This window comes from Physeter macrocephalus, unplaced genomic scaffold (assembly GCF_002837175.3).
Source record: "Physeter macrocephalus isolate SW-GA unplaced genomic scaffold, ASM283717v5 random_719, whole genome shotgun sequence".
Lineage (NCBI taxonomy): Eukaryota > Metazoa > Chordata > Mammalia > Artiodactyla > Physeteridae > Physeter > Physeter macrocephalus.
In genome coordinates, this window is record NW_021145797.1 from 19082 (window position 1) to 40701 (window position 21620).

General features: G+C 57.6%; 1 protein-coding gene across 1 annotated transcript in view; it reads left to right on the top strand.

Annotated features, from left to right (window-relative positions):
• Nucleotides 1-19807, top strand: part of SLC38A8 (solute carrier family 38 member 8) — a 34262-nt gene extending 14455 nt beyond the window's left edge. The window contains exons 4-11 of the mRNA XM_024124986.3: nucleotides 1000-1141; nucleotides 1982-2083; nucleotides 5290-5347; nucleotides 10979-11093; nucleotides 12379-12526; nucleotides 12915-13123; nucleotides 14324-14375; nucleotides 17045-19807. Of these exons, the coding sequence (XP_023980754.1) occupies nucleotides 1000-1141; nucleotides 1982-2083; nucleotides 5290-5347; nucleotides 10979-11093; nucleotides 12379-12526; nucleotides 12915-13123; nucleotides 14324-14375; nucleotides 17045-17138 (920 nt within the window). The 3' untranslated portion in view covers nucleotides 17139-19807. The remainder of the gene's footprint in view (nucleotides 1-999; nucleotides 1142-1981; nucleotides 2084-5289; nucleotides 5348-10978; nucleotides 11094-12378; nucleotides 12527-12914; nucleotides 13124-14323; nucleotides 14376-17044) is intronic.
• Nucleotides 19808-21620: the final 1813 nt, after the last annotated feature.

Below are 21620 nucleotides of genomic sequence, written 5' to 3' on the forward strand. Positions count from 1 at the left end.
ACAAGCAAGAGTTATGGTACAGCAGGGCCAGCACCCCCAGTGGGCCGGGAACCAGCTCTCGGCACCTCCGTCCGCGTGCTTCCGGCCTCAAGCCATCTTGCTGTCTCCCCTCTCCCCCATCTGTCTGGCCTCTTCGATCTGAGAACTCCAAATTCTCCGTCTTACTGGGGCAGAATCAAAACGGGTCCAGATCCAGACTCTTAGGTGTTCCTTCTCTTGAGAGGTTGATGGGGTCTGCGTGCCCTCCCCCTGAATCAGAGCTGGCTCCGTGACGGCTCGGCCTGGCAGAGGATGGCAGGTGGGGCACTGCCCGTTCCAGGCCCGGCCTTTAAGAGGACGGCACCTTCCGCCTTGGGCTCGGGACCCCCCCGCTGTCACGGACCAGCCTGCTGGACGGTCTGCAGGTAGGGCCCCGCGGAGCCCAGGCATCCCCACCAGGCACCCTGTGTGAGCGCAGCCATCGAGGACCCTCCAGCCCCGCCCCCTGCCACATACCCCCGAGGGACCCCAGCCTCTCTGGTGTGGGGCAGAAGCGGCCAGCTCAGCCCCGCCCTACTTCTCCCCCATCTAATAACGGGGTTGCCCTAGGCTGCCGTCTGGGGGAAATGTATTCCAGGCCCCCACTTCACCGCACGCACCCTTTGAGCTCTTGAGCAAACAAGAAGGATCTTTTACAAGCAGCAGGGCCTGGGTGCCCCGAGGGCAGACCCTTGTGTCGTTTGCTGCCGATTCCAGCACTTAGAGCAGCGCCTGCCGGGCGGACGGAAGGCGGTGAAGGTCTGTTGAATGAATTCCTACAGCGTGTTCCCTCCGTCCTGGTGGCACGTGACAAGCTCCCCGTCATGCTTGTCAACCCATCCCTTTAAACTCACGGGGATGACTCAGTGCCCACGGCGAACCCACCCGAGGACCCGGAGCTGGGAACCCCGTGGCCGCGGCTCTACGGCTGGGGGAGGGCCAGGCGGGGCTCGCTGCAGCTCCTTCCCTCCCTCCCCCTAGTGTGCGACTTCCTCCTGCCCGGCGCCCCGCCAGCCCCGCAGCCCTGGTACGCCGACCAGCACTTCACCCTGACGCTGCTCTCCATGCTGGTCATCCTGCCCCTGTCCGCCCCACGTGAGATCGGGTTCCAGAAATACACAAGGTACAGGCTGCAGCCCCTTCCTGGCGGGGGCTGGGTCCCCACCTCGGCAGGCGCTTGGTGGGTGGTGTCTGTCCACCTGGGATAGGGGAGCTGCTAGCACGGGTCTTCCCGTTTGCAGAAGGGGAAAAAATTTTTTTAATTACACAAGTCATACATGTGCCTGATAGAAAATACAGATAAACAAAAAAGAAAATTACCCGTAATGACAGGACCTGCAGCTGACATCTTGTTACTTAATGACTGCAGACTTTTTCTGCACACACACGCCCATATGCTGGCACAGAGAGAGACACACACACACACACACACACGCTTTTTTCCATTTTATAGTCTGAGGCTCTCCGTGTACTTTTGCAAAAATTAAGTCTGGCAAAAGTCTTCACACAAGTGTGCCACCCGCCTTCCCCTCTCATGTAACGAAATGGAGCGGAGAGAGAGTGGGCAGGACCCCCTTGGCCCCCGGGCACCCCCAGCCCTCACCAGCCGCGTCAGGGTCCTCCTTCCCGCTGTGCTGTGGCCCAGCGGGCAGTGTCCCGACTTAGATGCTGGATCCCAGCGGCTGTTGGTGGAGAGACGGGGGCGCCCGTAGGGGTCACAGCCTCGCAGGTCTGGCCTCGCTGGGCCTGAGCGCGGCCCTGCCTGCCTGCCTGGAATGCTCTTCCCGCAGTCCCCAACATGCAGATGAGGAAATGGAGTGCAGACGCTGGCCTGACACCTTGCCTGTGCGGGCAGAGCTGGCATTGAGACCCTGCTCCGTGTGGCTCCCCAGGCCCCGCCTCACCATAGAGGCCCCGCCTCACCATAGAGGCCCCCTAATGCTGCGCTCTGTCCACGTGTTAGCGTCCTAGGCACCCTGGCCGCCTGCTACCTGGCCCTGGTCATCGTGGCACAGTACTACCTCGGGCCCCAAGACCTCGCTCGTGAGCCCCGCCCGGCGTCGAGGTGAGTCTTGGGGGATGGCTTCCCGGGGCTGCTCTGAGGGCCGAGGGACGCTTCTCCCCCCGACCCCACCCGTGGTTTGCACAGAGCCCTGGCTCGTCCCGTCAAATCCTTCAAGTCTCTGATGCCATAGAACTCAGCAAAACTTCCTTTCCTGGGACTTCCCTGGCGGTCCGGTGGTTAGGACTCTGTGCTTCCACTGCAGAGAGTGCGGGTTCAAGCCCTGGTCAGGGAACTAAGATCCCACGTGCCACGTGGCGCAGCCAAAAAAAAAAAAAGCTTTCCTTCTTCAGAACGACAGCGCTATCACTACTGAGGACGGGGTACAGGCTAAGGGATACGGAAGCACTAGACACCCCACCAGCCTGGGGCTCCTAGGCTGTAGCAGACACGTTCCCTGCAGCTTAGAGGCCGCAGAACCAGCCAGCAAGATGCAGGTGTAGGGACAGAGGCCAATGAGGCCCGACGAGCCTGAACGAGGCCAAGAGTGGGAGTGTGCTTGGGGGGTGTCCTCTAGGGATGCGGAGCTGCGCTGAGGACTTCAGTTTTGCATGGAAGCCTCTGCAGGGTTTTGATCACGCCAGGGGCTTGAAATCAAATCGGCTGGTGGCAGGCCAGCTCCAAGAGCCTGTGACGTCACCCAGGGTCCTGGGCTCAGAAGGGCCCCGCACTTGGTTTAACGCCCTGCTGTCGCCACCCTGAAATGCTTAACCGCTGTTGAACAAGGGGCCGGCATGTTCATTTTGCACTGGGTCCCGCAGATTGTGTGGACCCTCCCGGAGGATGGGTTGGAAGTGGAGCGGGAGAGAGAAGAGAGTCCGGGTGACTCTGAGCTTTGGCGATGGCGTTTCCTGGGCTGGATGGGACGGGGAGGGGTCGGGTGGGGGTGTGTTAGGTTGGAGACAGCTGTGAGACACTAAATAAAGACGTCAGGGAGCTGGTCAGACTGTGCGCCTGGGGTTCAGAGAGGCCTGGGCTGGAGAGAGGAACATCAGCCCAGAGATGGCATGTCAGGCAGGCCAGGCGCCCAGGTGACTGTGACCTGGTGGCCCTCCACCAGGCCCTGGGGGATCAGGGGGAGGGATGGCAAGTTAGGAGCACGTGTTAGCTTCTTGGGGCTGCTCGTAGTAACAAATGACCACAGACCGGGTGGCTGAAAGCAGCAGAAATTTCTCCCCTGGTTCTGGAAGCTAAAAGTCCAAAATCAAGGTGTGGGCAAGGCTGCGCTCCCTCTGGAGGCTCCGGGGGAGGGTCCTTCCTGCCCCTCCCAGTGTCGGTGTTGGCCTGCACGCTTTGGCCTTCCTTGGTCTGCCGATGCTTCGCTCCAGACTCGGCCCCCGTGGTCACACGGCCTCCTCCCTGTGTGTTTCCTCTTCCTATAAGGGCACCAGTTGTTGGGTTAACTCCCAGCCTACTTCAGTATGACCTCATCTTCATTTAACCAATTACATCTCCAAAGACCCTTTTTCCAAATAAGATTTCATTCTGAGGTTCCCAGTGGCTATAAATCTAGGGGGACACTGTACAACCCAGGACAGAGGATAATAGGATCTGGGTCTCAGAAGTCAGTGAGCAAAATTTCAAGAAGGTTGGGGTGATCGCCACCAAATGCCGCTTCTGGGTCACATGGCGCTGAGCCCTGGCGCCTGATTTGGCCACGGAGTCCGTCAGGGCAGGAGGCGGGGTTGAAGGCCCAGGTGCATTGGGTTCAGGAGAGGGGGAAGGAGCCGGGAAAGGGCTCTTCTGAAGAGGAATGGGCCGGAGCCGGGGCACAGAGGCCACGGCCCGTGCGGCCCCCGGCACACCGACGGCATGATCCAGCAGTGAAGGAAACCCAATCAGAAGAGGGCCAGATCCACACTGCTGATCTGTTGCCTTGAGCCTGCAGAGGGGAGGGTCCTGCTCTCTGGAAATGCAGCCTCCAAGGCTGGAGCTCGGGCAGTCACCCACAGGAGCAGGAGAGGACAGCACGGGAGGCCCAGAGGACGCGGGCAGGCTGATGGAGCCGTGGGAGCGTGGGTGCTAAGAAGCCGGCCATCGGCTGGCAGTGCCGTTGAGGAAAGTCCAGGAAGGCAGGGCTTGGCTGGGAGGCTCCGTGATCTGCGCCCAGAGCTAAGAGTCGGCCGGAGCGCAGCACAGAAGGGAGATACCACCGTGTGACTTTTCCCGTGGCTGCTGTGACACGTTACTGCCGAACTTGGTGACTTAAAACTACACAGATTTTTTCTCCTACAGTTCTGTTATCAGAAGTCCAGAATAGGTCTCACTGGGCTAAAATCAAGATGTCAGCAGGGCTGTGTTCCTTTTGGAAGCTCTAGATTGGAATCCGTTTCCTTGCCCTTTCCAGCTCCTAGAAGTGCCCACATTCCTTGGCTCGGGGCCCCTTCCTCCATCTTCAAAGCCAGCAAGGTTCCATCTCTCTGACCCTGCTTCTCTGGTCACAGCTTCCTCTGACCACAGCTGGGGAAGGTTCTCTGACGCAAGGATCCTTGGGCTACGTTGGGCCTAGATCATCCAGGGTCATCCCTCACCTCAAAGTCCTGAGCTTCATCACGCCTGCGGAGTTCCTTGTGTTGTGTAAGGTTCCCAGGATCAGGACATGGACCGCTTTGGGGCCCACTATTCTACCACAACCAGGAAACCCCGATTCTAGAGCGGGCGCTGTTTACGCCTCCTCCACTACATGTCCCTAAAGGTGCTGGAGGCTGGTACCTAGAGCTGCTTACTAAAGGAAGCTGGAGGGCCACCATCTGGGGACCACTGAGAGGGCTTGACCGGAAGATTCTGCCCCATGCACACCTCATTCCTCTTGGGCAGCTTGGACAGAGGTCAAACCATCCTTGCCCTGTTGCGGTCTGTTTGATGGATGCTGCCTGTGCCCCCTACCACCCCAGCCCCTAAGCTCATTGGGAACAGGCAGCCTCCAAGGGCGGGGCTGGGAGTTCCTCCTAGCCACGCCCTGCCCAAGTTGTGCCTGCATGGAGAATGTCAAGTTACCATATGTCAGCACAGATGTACTGAGAAAGTGCAGCGTTTAACACGCAGCCTTTTCCAACCCCCCAAACCCGGCAGGGGACGTGGTTCTTAAAACCTGTCTTAGAGTCACGCTTAGTTTCATCTTGCTGGTATTGTTGAAAACTCATCTTCAAGTTGAAGGTTGTTTTGAGTTTAACTTTTTGTAACAAACACCCGTTTTCATCTCTTTACAGTCCTTCCTCCTGGACCTCCGTATTTAGTGTCTTTCCCACCATCTGCTTCGGATTTCAGGTAACCTTGGCGTCTGTGTTGAAGAGGGTGGCATTGCAGGCTCTGGCTGACTGCCTGCTTCCCCGGGAAAGTGTGGCCTCCCGGTCGGGAGAAGCTCGAGGACCTGTTCCAGGATGAGATGGGCTGTCTTTGGGAGACGGTGCACGTGGCCAGCATCTGGGCTCAGTGAGCTGGGAACCGGCCCCGCTGACAGCCAGCAGCATCACGTTTGTTTGTGGGGTCTGGGGTCGAGTGTGTGGGCCCAGGACCTGTCCCCTCCTTGGCGAAGTCCTCACGGCCGAGCCGCCCCGCCTGGGGACCTGGAGCGGCCTGCTTACGTAGAATGCCTTCGTGCAGGTGGCTTCTGCCGCGGGGGCCTGGAGGCTTGCCGGCTAGGAGGGCGGGAAGGTGTGTGGGGAGTTGGCGGTCCTGGGCAGAGTTTATAGACTTTGATAGGATGGCATGGAGTAAGGATTCCGTGCGTGGAATCCAGTGGAGGCGCTTCGTCCACAGCGCTGGGTGGGGCAGATTCAGAGATGCCCTTTTCCAGGCGCTGATGCCTGGGAGGAGTCTTGAGGAATGTGTGGGAGGTGGCCAGCTTGAAGGGGAGGGCGCTTCAGCTGGAGAGCCACGGAGGGGGAGGGGTCCCAGGCTGGAGAGCTGCAAAGGGCTGGGCTGGGTGGGGCGGGGCTTTGCTCCCCGCCTTCCGGTCTCTCCTGGAGTCTCGCAGTCTTCTAGCAGGTGGCAGCTGACTCCCTTCCTCCATTGTTTATTTTAGAAAAGATTTGCCTCTCTCTTAAAAACAACCACCTACCCACCACGACGACAACAAAACCGCCCCCAGTGAAATCCAGTTGTCGAGGGAAAGTGGCTCAGCGTTGACAGTGTCTCAGCTTCGCAGCCTGAGTGTCTTCTTCCTGTACTCATCAACCAGCCCCTCTCTGTGGTCGTCATCTTATATTTTCTTAGAGAACCACTTTTTGGGGAAAAGTCCTGAAACATTTCCGTTTCTCTTTTTTATAAATGAGTCGCTGTATCGTTTCTGGGGCTTAGCAAGCCGCTTACAGAATTTCTCACGTTTCTTGCTGCACACCCAGTATTTTGAAGGATGGAAAGCGATGATTTTGCTGTCAACCGTTTGGATGTCGTTTAGCCAGTCCTCTCTCTAGTGCCCGAGCACCATATGGTGTAGCAGGCTCGCGCCGGGCAGGGGTGCGGGGTGCTTTCCAGATGCTTGTGAGGAGGTGCCCCCCTCACCTTTGCCTCGGCTCCCTCATCCGATTCTCCTAGCAACCGAGGCCTGGGCTGCGGTTTCCAGGGACACGGGATGCGGAGATGGGGGAGTTGGGAAAGGATGTGGATTGCAGGGCGGGGGTGGGGCCGGGGATAGGGTTGCCAGGATCCAGCCTGGGGAGTCAGGGATCTGGAGGTGGGGGGGCTAGACGCAGGTGAAGGTGGAAGGGAGCCGGGTGAGGAGTGGCGCGAGGCTGGAGGGGCTGCTGTGCGGGGAAGGGGTGGGCGGTCACCTGGCGGCGTCGGTTCAAACACACCCCTCCCCACACACTTAGCAGCAGGGCGCCCCGTCCGGCCTGCGCGGAGTCGGAAGGAGAGGCCTGGGGGAGCACGGGTTGTGGGTGCAGGCTCTGCTCCCAGACACCCTGGCCACACGCGCTACTTCTCCCTTGTTTGTGTTTTTCTAATTGAAGTATGACTGATTTACAGCATCGTGTTAGTTTCGGGTGTACAGCACAGCAATTCAGTTACATGTAGCTGAATATATATGCATATTCGTTTTCAGATTTTTTTTCCTTTAGAGGTTATTACAAAATATTGAGTATAGTTTCCTGTGTTATACAGGAGGTCCTTGTTGCTTATCTGTTATATCCATAGTAGTGTGTATATGTTAATTCCAAACTCCTAATTTATCCCTTCCCCCATCCCCCTTTCCCCTTTGGTGACCATAAGTTCGTTTTCTGTGTTTGTGAGTCTTTTTCTGTTTTGGAAATAAGTTCATTTGTATCTTTTTTTTTTTTTTTTTTTTTTAGATTCCACATATAAATAGTGTCATGATATTTGTCTTTCTTTAGCTTATTTCATTTAGTATGATAATCTCTAGGTCCATCCATGTTGCTGCAGATGGCATTTCATTCTTTTTATGGCTGAGTAATATTCCATTGTATACACGTACCACATCTTCTTTATCCATTCATCTGTCGATGGACATTTAGGTTGCTTCCATGTCTTGGCTATTGTAAATAGTGCTGTAATGAACATTGGGGTGCGTGTATCTTTTCGAATTATGGTTTTCTCCAGATATATGCCCAGGAGTGGGATTGTAGGATCATATGGTAGTTCTGTTCTTAGTTTTTAAAGGAACCTCCATACTGTTCTCTATAGTGCCTGTACCAATTTACATTCCCACCAGCAGTGTAGAAGGCTTCCCTTTTCTCCACACCCTCTCCAGAATTTGTTTTTTGTAGATTTTTTGATGATGGTCATTCTGACCTGTGTGAGGTGGTACCTCACTGTAGTTTTGATTTGCACCTCTCTAATAATTAGCAGTGTTGGGCATCTTTTCATGTGCCTATTGGCCCTCTGTGTGTTTTTAAACTGCTTTGAGATACAACTTACATGGCATACAACTCACCCCTCTAAACTGTACAGTTCAGTGGTTTTTAGTATGTTCACAGAGTTGTGCAACCATCACCACCATCAATTTTACAACATTTTCATCACCTTCAAAAGAAAATTGTACATATTACCAGTCACTCTCCATTCCCCTCTTGTTCCCCTCCTAGCCCCTGGCAACCACAAATTTTTCTGTCTCTCTGGATGTGCCTGTTCTGGGCACTTCATATAAGTGGAATCGTACAGTATATGGTTCTTTGTAGCTGGCTTCTTTCACTCGACGTGGTGTTTTGTTTTGTTTTTCATTTATATTTCTGGCTGCGTTGGGTCTTCGTTGCTGCGCGCAGGCTTCCTCGAGTTGCGGCGAGCGGGGGCTGCTCTTCGTTGCGGTGCGCGGGCTTCTCATTGCGGTGGCTTCTCTTGTTGCGGAGCACGGGCTCTAGGCGCACGGGCTTCAGTAGTTGTGGCGTGCAGGCTCAGTAGTTGTGGCACGCGGGCTCTATCTAGAGTGCAGGCTCAGTAGTTGCGCACGCGCTTAGTTGCTTCGGGGCCTGTGGGATGTTCCTAGACCAGGGCTCAAACCCATGTCCCCTGCATTGGCAGGCATATTCTTAACCACTGCGCCACCAGGGAAGTCCCACTCACCGTGGTGTTTTTGAGGACCATCCATGTGGTACACGTGTCAGGACTGCGTCCCTTTTCATGGCTGAATGATATTCCACTGTTTGGAGAGTCCACAGCTTGCTTTTCCATTCTTCAGCTGGTGGACGTTTGGACTGTTTCCACTTCTTACCCACCACATGCTCCTCTGCCCTGCATCCCATCACTCAGTGAATAGTGAGCTTGCTGTTGGCCAGTCACCATCCTAGATGCTGTCCCAGCAGGGCAGCCCTGCCCTAAGAAGCTTTATTTCCCCGCATAAGACCAAGAGAAACACAACCCAGGAGTCTTAGGAGAAACGGGAAGAAGGGCAGGGCTCCATCCTGCAACCACCAAGCATCTTTTCCCCCATGTCTGGGTTCCGGAGTATAGGAGGTGGGAACGTTGATCCTGAGTTCCACTGCTCGTTGGTTGAGGGCGTGTGCGCGTGTGTGTGCGCGTGCGCGTGTGTGTGTGCGTGCGTGTGCGCGCGGGTGTGTGCGCGTGCGCGTGTGTGCGCGCATGCGCGCGTGTGTGCGTGCTGTGCGTGTGTGTGTGTGTGTGTGTGTGTGTGTGTGTGTGTGTAGGGGCGCAGTTTAAACCCCCCACTGCCTGGCTGAGCCAGCCTGCAAGCCAGCAGGCTCATGTGAGGTCAGGGAGGTTCCTGAGGCTCGCCTGTCGTGGAAGGTGTGTGAGAACTTGCCCCAGGCTGGACGCCGCCTCTCTGGCTGGAGTCGGGAGGCCTGAGGCTGGTGTGCCCCAGCCCCTCACAGAGGGCACTCCGCGAGGGCGGGGACTGGGTGAGGCCTGGTTGACGGGTACCCCACACTCGCAACAAGGGGGACTGATACAAGGACCTGAGTGTGGAGAGCTGGGGTTGGGTGCAGGGAGGCCTCATGGCTGCAGGTGGAGCAAAGGGATGGATGACTGAGCAACCGCCGGAGTGGCCTTCCCCCGCGGGCCAGGCTCTGTGCTGGGAATGAGGGAGGCAGGTGTGTCTGACACCACATACCTGACAGACGCGGAGCCAGCAAACCCAGATGTGCCCACATGGGGGACGTGAGAGCAGAACTCGGCCAGCTGGGGAGGAGGGCTTTCCCGAAGGATGAGTAGAAGCTGGCTGGACCAGGAGACACCGCGGGCAGCGCACACAGCACGGGCAAAGGCCCTGAGGCAGCGAAGAGGGACAGCGGTGGGCTGAGCTCGGTGCGCGAGGGGAGCAGGGCTCCCGAGCCTGGGGAGTGGGCAGGCATGGACGGTCATCCTGTTGGCTTTGATCAGAAGTGAGTAAATGGATGTGGCGGTGGGAACCCTGCCCCGGGAGCCTGGGAAGATCCCAGAACCCATAAGGCACGTCCAGATACAGCAGCACCTCTCAGCCCCGGCTGCTCATCAGGGTCTCCTGGGCTGCTGATAAAACACCGCCGCCCGGGACCTGCCCCAGATAAATAAGGTCCACGTCCCAGGTGGGCTCCTGGCATCGGCTACATGAATTTTATATTTAACAAGATTTGACCATGTGATACAGTATGTAGGAAGTACGTAAATCTTAAGTACGTGCACTGCCATGAAACCGTCACCCCGACGGGGATATAGAACATGGTCAGCACCCCTGGACTGGTCACTCAGTAGCACCAGCCCACCCCACCCTTCTGCCTTCTGTCACCACAAATGGTAACTCTCAACTGAGGGTGATTTTGCCCCCAGGGGACATTTGGCAATGTCTGCGGACATGTTTGATGGTCCCAACTTGGGGGGATGCTCCTGGCATCTAGTGGGTCGAGGCCAGGGGGTGTGGGCCGCATCCCACCACGCACAGGACGGTCCCCAGCCATCGGCAACGCTGCGGTCGAGAACCCCGTCCCGACGCGCTTGTAACTTGAGCTTCACGTACGTGGGAACGTTCTTCTTCTCTGGCGTCTTTTGCTCAGCGTCACAGCTGCGGGGCCGTCTGTGTTGAGGTGTGCAGCTGTGTCCACCCCCTTTTCAGTGCCGTGTAATATTCTACACGGGAATATCTGACGACTGCCTTCTGCCTTCTGCTCTTGGTGGGCATTTGGGTTGTTAGCCACGTTTTGGGACCCTGAGACTTTTTTCTTTTTTGGTATTTTAAAAAATATTTTTTTAAATTTATTTTTGGCCGTGTCGGGTCTTAGTTGCGACGCTCGGGACCTTCGTTGTGGCGCACGGGCTTAGTTGCCCTGCAGCGTGTGGGATCTTAGTTCCCTGACCAGGGATTGAACCCATGTCCCCTGCGGTGGAAGGGGGAGCCTTTACCACTGGACCACCAGGGAAGTCCCAAGACACGGAGGCTTTTTAGGTGGCGCCAGGTGGTTCTAGCGCCCAGCTGGCTCGACTGCCGTTGACCCTGCTCCTACCTTGCAGTGTCACGAAGCTGCCGTGTCCATCTACTGCAGCGTGCGCCCCCAGAGCCTCGGGCACTGGGCCCTCGTCTCCGTGCTGTCCTTGCTGGCCTGCTGCCTTGTCTACTCGCTGACAGGTAAGGCCCGCGCGGGGTGCCCAGGACCTGGGTGCAGAGCAGCACGAGAACCCGGGGTAGCCACAAGTGTGCACGGAGGCCCCACCGCGTCCTGGGTGCGGTGCCAAGTGGTTTGCCTGCCTGTGCTGCTTCTGTCCCGGAGAGTCCACGATTCATAGTGGAGGCCGCTGAGGCTCAGAGGGTTGCCATGGCTTGTCCAGGGTCTCCCGATTAGATGTGGCAAAGCTGAGATGCAAACCCTGGCCCGTCTGTCTCCGAAGCCCCTGCTCTTCACCCACCATGCCCCTGCCTGCCTGCCTGTCTCGTGGGATGGCATCAGTGATGGCTGTCAGAGAATTATATCCAGGCGGTGGTTTACAGAACACTCTCTTGGATGCGTCGGGTTGCAGCATCCACAGACTGGCACAGGAGGGTCTTCAAAGGTGACAGGAGTGTGGCTCAGAGAGGGGCTGTGCCACACTCGAGGTCCCACGGCACGTCCGGTGCACAGCCCAGGGCCCGGGCTCAGGCTGACTTCTGGCCGCTTTCCTCCAGCCCAGCAGCCCTTTCTTCCGTCAGCCTATCAGAGTCTCTGATTCAGGGAGCTCCTGGGCTCCCACAGAAGTGTCAGGGGCCTTGGACGCTTGCTGGGTGACTTCTGTCTAGCAGGGGAGGTCTCTCTCATTCTGTGGCCCCTGACTTGGACCCGGTGATTGAGAGTCTCCTCCAGATGGTCCAGGGCCAGCAGGATCATGGGACTGGAGAAAAAGCAAAGCGAACCACAGCTCTTGGTCAGCGATGGATGTCTCGGGGCCGGGCAGGTGACGCGGAGGCCAAGAGGCAGTGCTGGGTTGTGGGGTAGGGACCTGACTTCTGCTGTAACGAGCTGTGTTATTCCGGACAGTTGTGGACCCCTTGGATCTTGATTTTCCCCATCAGGAAAACGGGCGCATGGACAGTTTCTTTCTCTAGGTGCTGTAAGGGTGGGGTGGACAGGGCACAGAAAGCGTTGTTCAGAGTGCTTCCAGTCAGTCCACACCCACGAGTGGGTGCCTTGTACGGGTGCCGTGAGCTGTTTGGAAGAAGGACAAGGGACAGTTTTGCCCAGCAGGAGTTTGAGTCAGAAGGACCAGGATCCTGTAGGCTGAGGACAGGAAAGCCTTGGGAGATTCTAGAACTTTCTGTCAGCTCCTAGGGGAAACCTTAGCAGCGGTAGATCCGGGTGCTGTCTGCGTGTCGGAGTTGAGGCGGGGGGACAGCGTCTTTCTAATCAGCTCTCCTGTGTTCCCCCCTTCACCCTTCATAGGCGTGTACGGCTTCCTGACCTTCGGGACAGACGTTTCTGCTGACATCCTGATGTCCTACCCAGGCAACGATGGGGTCATCATCGTTGCCCGGGTCCTCTTCGCTGTGTCTATCGTGACGGTCTACCCCATCGTGCTCTTCCTGGGGAGGTGAGGCCAGCTCGTGGGACACGGTTCAGTGCAGAGCGCAGCACCCGTCGAAAAGTAGCACGTGCCAGGCGCCACGGCAGCCCGTGTGGCGTGGGGACCGTCTTCACCTCTGTTTCCTAGAGGAGGGGCGGGGGGCAGGGGAGTCGGGTGGTTTGGCCAGCGTCGCCCAGCTGGTGTCAGGACTGGAGCCTGGCCCCCTGGGCTGGAGCTTGGTGGCCCAGTGTGGCCCCGCCCTGTCGGCTCCCCGTGTGCGGCGGGGGTTCCCGGGGAGTGAGCCCCGCCGGTGTGCAGGGCGGCGGTGGGGGGCGCCCTGCGGCACCCGGTGGTGGGCGAGTGCAGGGCTACAGCCCCCGGGAGCCCGTGGGAGCCCGCAGTGCGTGGCCTGCAGGTCGGTGATGCAGGATTTCTGGAGGAGGGGCTGCTGCTGGGCGTGTGGGCCCCAGGCCCTGGCCGAGCCCTCGGGGCCCTGGGTCCGGATGTCACTGACCGTCCTGTGGGTCACCGTGACGCTCGCCATGGCGCTGTTCCTGCCCGACCTCGGCGAGATCATCGGCATCATCGGCGGCGTCAGCTCCTTCTTCATCTTCATCTTCCCAGGTGCGGGCCCTGTGGGGCGGGGGGAGCCCGCAGAGGAGGGACGGCTCCCAGCCCTGTTTGCGGGGCCGGGGCTTCGCACACCTTCCCTCATTTAACGTCTCCATGGCCCTCGAGGACGCACTGGGCGGGCGTGCTGTTATCCGCCTAGCCTACAGATGGGAAGACCGAGGCCCTGAGGCCTCCTGGTGGAATGGCTGGCGTGTAGCGGACTGAGTCAGCCTCCCAGCCCGTCCGCCCGCCCGCTGCTGCCACGCGCTGCGGGATTTTATTTAATGTTTCCAATTATATGCAACGCCTGTGGGTCAGAGGTGCCCCACAGGCATCTTCCTCCTTGACCCCAGTCTGCGAGGCAGTCACGGTTTCCACGGTGGATGGATGCCTAGGAAACCTTCCCAGCGTTAGTGAGTGATGTTGCGAAATTCCAGTCAAGTGGCCTGAGGGTTATCCCGGCCTGGCAGACCCAGGGTGGCCAAGGCTAGGGGCTCCCGGGGAAGGAGGAGCACTGCAGGGGCAGAAACCCCAGATCCTGCGGCCCCTGGCCCTGGCCAGCGCTCTCAGACACGAGCGGTGGGGTCTGAGCGCCTCACCACCTCCCTTGGCTTCCCCCCGCCGCCGGCCAACCACCGTCTAGGGCGGAGGGGACTCAGTGATGCAGTGTCTTGAACGCACAGTATGGGTTGGCTGTCCATGTCCTGGGTGGGGCCTTGTAGCTCTAGCCGTTTCCCATGCTGGAAAGGACGGGCCAGGATAAGCTTGGCAGCGGGGAGACCCACAGGATCTTTAGGCAGAGCTGTCTGGCTTCAAATCCCAGTAGCACGATTAAAAAAGAAAAAAAAAACGACAGACAGAAAAAAATAACAAAGGCAGCTGGCAGCTGTCAAAGGCGTCCCAGGGGCGAGGCCCCGAATCTGGCCCTGACTCACTACATCTCATCAGAGACGCGAGTGTGTGCTGTCGTTGTCGCTGGAGAGGCCAAGGTGTTAGGGGGTGTCGAGCGGGGACCCCATAGGGGCGCCATTAGCCACCATTCGGTGCCCGCTCTCCAGGGGCAGGGTGAGCCTGCGGGGCCACTTTGGGCAAAGGCCCTGCCGGCCTCTCGGGTCCCTGGGGACTGCTGGGTGTTGGCTGAGCCCTTGCGAGCTCGGGGCTGCTTTGGGTTCAGTAACGAAGAGCTGGTGTGACCCCGTGTCTCCTCCGCAGGTCTGTGCCTCATTTGCGCCATCAGCGTGGAGCCCGTAGGACCCCGAGTTAAGTAAGCGTGTGCACATGAGGGTGTCGACTCTAGCGTGTGCGGGGCTCAGCAGGGAGGGGCGTGTGCACGTGAGGGTGTCGACTCTAGCGTGTGCGGGGCTCAGCAGGAGGGGCGTGTGAAGGCTGCTTGCCCGCCGGGTCCTGAGTGTGAGGGAACCGCCGGCCAGGCCGGGAGGGGGCCTTGTCCACACGGCGCGGGGGCAGCCGAGCGGGGGCTCTATCCCAGGCCAGCACGCCGCGCCCTGTTCAGTCCGTGCGCGGCCGCCCTTGCACTCCGAGCGCTGTGGTCTCTGCTTGGAGCTTCATGCGGATTTGGGGTCTTCCCGGCATCTGGAGGCCCAAGTCGTGCGTGCTTCCCCATCCTGCACTCAGACCCCGGGCAGGGTGGGTACAGGCTGGTCCTGTTGCCCCACAGATCCCTGAGTTCCAGAGGCCGTGGGCTCCCCCATGCACCAGGGCAACACGTTCTGTTAACAGGACAGCAGGTCCTGGGTGGATGACGCCTCAGGGCTGGGCCGCACGCTCAGCCCCTTAACCCCTTCCTCTCCCTGCAATGCTGGGATATTTCCATCCCAAAGACGAGGAGGCAGAAACCAACCCACAGGCAGGTGGCGAGTAGGGCAGAGCTGGGGCTCAACTCTGGCCACCTGGATGCGGGGCCCCACGCTTACCCCCCTCCCTGCTCCACGTTGTTGGTTAGACAGGACAGTTTGGACCATCCCTTTTTTCAGCAGAGTACCCTCCGCTGGGTCGGCCTGTGCTGTGACTTGGCCCGTGTACTCTGCCACCGAGGGGCCCAGTTGGACCCCACTGAGAAAGAGAGTGTGTGCACCGGTGATGGGCCAGAGCTCACACGGTGCCAGGGACCCCGGGAGTCTGTGCAGAGATTGGTCCCATTTCACAGATGGGAAAACTGAGGCCAAGACGGCTAGAGAGGACCCTGTAGTAGCTTTCTAGGGCTGCTCATGGCTTAAATCAACAGAAATGTATTTCCTCCCAGTTCTGGAGGCCAGAAGTTCAAAATCATGGTGTCAGCAGGGCCACACTTCCTCTGCAAGCTCTTGGGGGGATTCCATTCTGTGCTATTTCCTGCTTCTGGTGGCTCCAGGTGGTCCTTGGCTTGTGGCCGCATCACTCCCGTCCCTGCCTCTGTCCTCACACAGCCTTTCCCTGTGTCTGTGTCTCAAGTCTCCGCTTCTCTCCTATGAGGACTTGGGCTTAGGGCCCCAGCCCCATCCACGGTGATCTCACCTCCAGATGGTTAACTTCATCACATCCGCAAAGACCCTATTTCCAAATGAGGTCGTGTTTACAGGTTCCAGGTGGATGTGAATTTGGGGGACCACCATTCAGCCCAGTAGGGATGCTCTTATGTCACAGCAGCCATGAACTTGGGGCCCACTTTGCAGCCTCTCTTTCCCCTTCGTCCAGCCACATGGAGCCCAAGCTTGGTCTTCCCACAGTGGCAGGCCTGGCTGGGCTCCCTTCTGGGTTGAGAAGCATTTTTCTGGGCATCTCTAAAGCTGACTTGGGCTTAGCTCCAGCCTCAGTTGCCTGGGGGCCCCCTACGTGGTTCTTTCCCTGTAGCGCCCTTTCAAGTCTTGCTGCTTCTTTGTGGTGGCTCAGTCCCAGTTCACAGCAGCTGTTTACTGATGGGCTTGCAAGGTATTTTTAATCCTAGCGCTGCTTTCGGGCTTTCTGATCCATCAAAGCTGCTCCGAGGAGCCAGCAGCCCCGTCACGTTCACCTCTCTCCCCCCTTTCAGGCAGGCGGGTGTTTATGGCACTGAGCTGCCGCTCTGCCACGCTGCGTAACTGGAGATGGTCTTTCCATGACAACGGATCCTTGTAGCCTTTGTTAACGGGCCAGAAATAGCCCTGTCATTTCGTGGGAATCTTATTATCGTGGCTCTCGCCTCACTGTCTGCACCGTCTCTCCTGGTTACGTTATGAAGCCTGTGGACGTGGTCTCGTGGCCACCAGTTCCAGCCACCTCTGTCCCCTCCTCCATGGGCCCCCAGCCGCTGTTCCCATCTGTGTGACCTAGGGCTTTCTTCTCCTTCCTCACTTTCGGGGGCGTCAATCCCCTAAAGAAAAGAAGCGGAAGAGGGCTTCCCTGGTGGCGCAGTGGTTGAGAATCTGCCTGCCAAGGTAGGGGACATGGGTTCAAGCCCCGGTCTGGGAAGATCCCGCGTGCCGCGGAGCAACTGGGCCCGTGAGCCACAAGGCCAAGATAGTGAGAGGCCCGCGCACCGCGATGAAGAGTGGCCCCCGCTTGCCACAACTAGAGAAAGCCCTTGCCCAGAAACGAAGACCCAACACAGCCATAAATAAAGAAAATAAATTTAAAAAAAAAAAAAAACGGAAGAGAAGGGAGTTTGAAACTAGTGTCTCCCTCCCCCCGTTTCTTTGTCGTTGATAAAATATTGGGAAGGAACGAGGTTATGAAACAACAGATTGGGTGAGAGGTTTTTTCCGTTTTTTCAATTGCATGGGTACTTTATTTGCTGTTGTCTCAGAAACCCATCCCTACAGGTAAGGGAGGGTAAGCTGAATTTTTTCCAAATTGGTGACTCTACTAGGCTTCACGTCGTAAGTTTTCTACATGTGTCTGGCTCGTCTGTGCAGATCTCCAGAAAAGCGCGTGTTGACGTGTTTGTTGACTTGGCAGGTGCTTCCTGGAGGCCTGGGGGGTGGTCTCCGTGCTCGTCGGCACCTTCATCTTCGGGCAGAGCACGGTGGCGGCTGTCATGGAGCTGCTCTGAGGGGCGGCCCGCGCCCGAGCAGGATGGGGGTCTCCACGGCTGCCCTGGTCCGGCTGCCTGCATCCAGCCGTGAGACCGATGTTATTTCATCATAAAGGTGCTGGAGAAACTGATACGTTCTGCCTTCCCAGGCTGCTCATTTGGGCTTCTACTGGTTCCCAGGGTTTCTGGTGCAGTGGTGAGGAGTTTCTTAGTGTCCTGGGCCCGCCCTGCAAATGACCACAGACTGGGGGCTTCTAGCAACAGCAGTGCATTCTCTCAGTCTGGAGGCTGCAAGTCGGAGATCAAGGTGTGGGCTGGGCTGGCCCCCTCCCTCTGCAGGCTCTAGCGGGGGGTCCCTCCTGCCTCTTCCAGCTTCTGCTGGTTGCTGGCCGTCCTTGGTGCTCCTCGGCTCGTGGCTGCGTGCCTCAATTTCTGCCGCCTCCCGCACGTGGCCGTCTTCCCTATGTATCTGTCTAAATTTCCCTCTTTTAGGGCTCACCCTAATTCAGAATGACTTCATCTTAATTACTTAATTGGGATCTGCAAATATCCTATTTCCAAGTAAGGTCACATTCACAGTTTGCAGAGGTTAGGGCTTAAACTGTGTCCCCCAGAAAAATAAGTTAAACCCATAACTGGGAGGCAGGTGCTGAGGCCCAGAGAGCCCTGCTTTCGGGTGCTGGGATCAAAGACACGAGGCAAGGGCATTGCTCGGTGGGTGAGAGCCCAGAGGGCATTTGGGGCGGCATCCCTTGGGGGTGGCGGTGCCACGGCACGGGGGAGTGCCCAAGGAGATGCGTGCCCCGAGCTGGCCACACAGCCTGTGCTTGGCCTCGCTCCAGTGTGGGGGGGACCCGAGGAGAGCCCCCCACCCCTTCCACTGGCTGGAGCTGAAGAGCCCGGAGGCCAAGTGCGCTGTCTGCTCCATGGTTCCCTCCCGGCCCCGGGGCGAGGAACCACGCCTGCGGCTGCCTGCGGCTGAGGGGAGAGATCTGCCCACGGCCGGGGAGGAGACGAGCACGGGGCCAGGGGCTCCCGCGTCGCTGTTCCCGGCACTGACCCTGCCCGGGGCCCGGCAACCCCTGGATGGAGGTTGCTGGGTTCAGGCGGCTCTTCCTCTGCCCTGGGACACCTGCCAGGAGCCAGCAGTGCCAGAGCCTGCACGGGCTGACGTCCTTTAGACGCCTCCCTCCAGGTAGGCAGCAGCTGGGCCTTGTTGTCTCGCGTCACGTGTGTGTGAGGCTGGTGGTGAGAGAACCGTGTTAGAGTCTGGTTTTTTCCGGTTTATCCAATTGTATTAAATTGTTTTTTTGAGATGTAATTCACATACCACGTAGTCCACCCTTTTAAAGTGTACAATTCGGTGAGCATTAGATGTACAGAGTGGTGCAGCCATCACCAATATCCAATTCCCGTACATGTTTATCACCCCCAAAGGAACCCGGGACCCGTTAGCCTTGACTCCCCATTCCTCCCTCTCTCCAGTTCCCCGTAACCATGGATCCGCTTTCTGTCTCCAGGGATTTGCCCGTTCTGGACATTCCACATGAATGGACGCATACAATACGTGGCCTTTTGTGTCTGGTTCCTTTGACTTAGCGTAATGTTTTCAAACTCGCCCATTTTCCAGGTGAGGCAACTGAGGCTTGGGAAACTCAAGGCCGCCTGTCCCGTGAGGTGCAGAGTTGGGTTGGGACTGATTTTGGGTTAAATTCCATCGTCCATTTTCTTTCCACTCCTAGGAGTGGCCAAGGGGGGTGGGAACTAGTTGACCCAGGGGGCGGGGATGGGGCCCCTGCCCCCCAGTGCCCTGGCTGTTGGCAGACTCTGACCCAGTGAGGGGGACACAGGACCCTTCTCCAAGTGCTCTCTGACCAGCCCCACCACGACCTGCCACACCCTGCAGTAGCCACGGCGTCCTCCTGGGCGAGGGCCTCAGAACCGGCACATGTGCTGGGAGAATGGACTTCCTGGAGCATTTGTCACCCCAGAGCTGGCAGTGGGTTTGGATGGTCAGAGACGTATCATCTACACCCTGTGTGCTTGGCGCTGTGCTGCTGCCCAGGAAGGCTGGGCAGTGATAGGACCCTTCATGGAGGGTCCTAGGTAAGAACAAAGCATGGCGGGTAAGGGTCGTGCCAAAAAGAGAGGCAGTGTATGGAGTGGCTTTGGAGTGGGATTACTGGTTGTGAATACTGTCTGCCATTTGCTTTCTCAAGATGTGGAAAGTTCATGAACCTCCTCTAAGAATCAATTTCCCCACCAGCAAGACAGAGCAGCCTTATTGCGAATGAGGCAATGTGGGCTTACCGTGCGAGAAGTGAAGGTGATCATGTACCTACAGCAGCTGGTGGGGGACCTAAGCAATGGTAGTTTTCTTTCCAGAAAAGCTAGGTTGGGAGTATTAGGAGGTGAACACTGAGCTTCCTGGCAGCTGAGGGAAAAAGGGAAATACGAGAACCATAGGGCTTACGCCAAAGCCGGAAGCACATCAGGGAGGTGGTGGCCTGGCACTGATGCTAAGAGATGAGGGTGGGGCTCTTGCAGGGGTGACAGGTATCACCCCTGGATACGATCGTTTCCATCTCTCTGACAGGTAGACGGGATTCTCAGAGGACTGAGGCTCAGATCAGCCATGATCACGCAAGGATGTGATGCAAAGAAAGGCAGTCTGGGATGCCGCCCTCTGCTGTCTGAGCTCATGAGGCAGGTATGATCATCTCCTGGACTGACCTGCTCCCAGCACCGAGCGCCTCCCCCTGGTTCGGGATAGCAGCTGGAGGACAGAGGGGCTCAAGTGGCGTGCTTGAGATCAGGGTGGTAGCGCAGGGCTCTGAGCATGGGCTCTGGGTCTGGAACATCTGAGCTGACTCTGCCTGCCATTTACCGGCTCTGTCACCTTGGCTAGGCCCCCTCCCTGCTCTTAACAGCCCTTGTCCTCAGGTTGCCGACCCAGGAAAACCTCCGTGAGTGCTACTGTTAGCCTCGGTGTCCTTCCTGGGACCTGGTCAGCACCTCCTCCGGCCCTTGGTTTCCAGCCTCTTGGTTCTCCTCTAAAACGACACTGAGGGCAGCCCCTCCCTCCCAGCATAGCCACGGGGATGAGCTGAGATGGACCCCCAGAGCCTGGCCTGTCCCAGGATCCCGGTCAGTGGTGACATGTGTGCTTGAGTGCAGAGACCCTCCTGTCTCAAGTGACAGCTGTGAATGTGGCCCAGTAACGTTCTGCAGTCGAGGTGACTCGTTCTCCTGCTTTGAGCAGCACGGGCTACAGGGGGTCCGAGTGTCCTGGGGAAGCGCCCTTCCAGTGGCTCTAGGTGCCCCTAGGTGATGCACAGGGACAGTAGCCCAGCACCTGAGGGCTTGCGTGTGTCGCACGCAGGACGGCGGCCACATGCCTCCCGTGGAAGGCTTGGGTTTTGAACGGGACACACGCAGGACGGCGGCCACATGCCTCCCGTGGAAGGCTTGGGTTTTGAACGGGACACGGCGAGGAACACAGATGGTGAACATCTGTTTGAGCAGGTGAGTTGTGATTTCTTTAAAAATGAGGTTCACGTAACATAAAATTAACCATTTTGAAGTGCACGCTGTAGGGGCGTCGGGTTCACGTAACATAAAATTAACCATTTTGAAGTGCACGCTGCAGGGGCGTCGGGTTCACGTAACATCACATTAACCATTTTGAAGTGCACGCTACACGCAGGACGGCGGCCACATGCCTCCCGTGGAAGGCTTGGGTTTTGAACGGGACACACGCAGGACGGCGGCCACATGCCTCCCGTGGAAGGCTTGGGTTTTGAACGGGACACACGCAGGACGGCGGCCACATGCCTCCCGTGGAAGGCTTGGGTTTTGAACGGGACACGGCGAGGAACACAGATGCTGAACATCTGTTTGAGCAGGTGAGTTGTGATTTCTTTAAAAATGAGGTTCACGTAACATAAAATTAACCATTTTGAAGTGCACGCTGTAGGGGCGTCGGGTTCACGTAACATAAAATTAACCATTTTGAAGTGCACGCTGCAGGGGCGTTGGGTACCTCCGCAGTCACACAAGCACCTCTTCCATCGCTTCCCAAACGCCTTCCTTGGCAGTAAGTCCCCCAGCAACCCCTACTCTACTTTCCGTTTGTATAGATTTAACTCTTCCAGACGTGTCGTATGCATGGGATCGTACACATGTGGCCTTCTGTGACGGCTTCTTGCACTCAGCATAGGGTTTGTAAGGGTCGCCCAGGTTGCGGCCTGGCTCAGGACTTCATTGCTTTTTATGGCTGAAGCATGGTCCAGCACATGGATAGACCTGGGTCTGTCCATTCGTCCACTGACGAATGGGCATTTGTGATGTTTCTACCTTCTGGCTCTTGTGAATAAGCTGCTGTGAACGTACGGGCACAAGTGCTTGCTTGCTTAAATGCCTCCATTCTTTTGGGCCTAGTATATACCCAGGAGGGGAATTTCTCGGTCACGTGGTAATTCCATCTTCTAACTGTTGGGG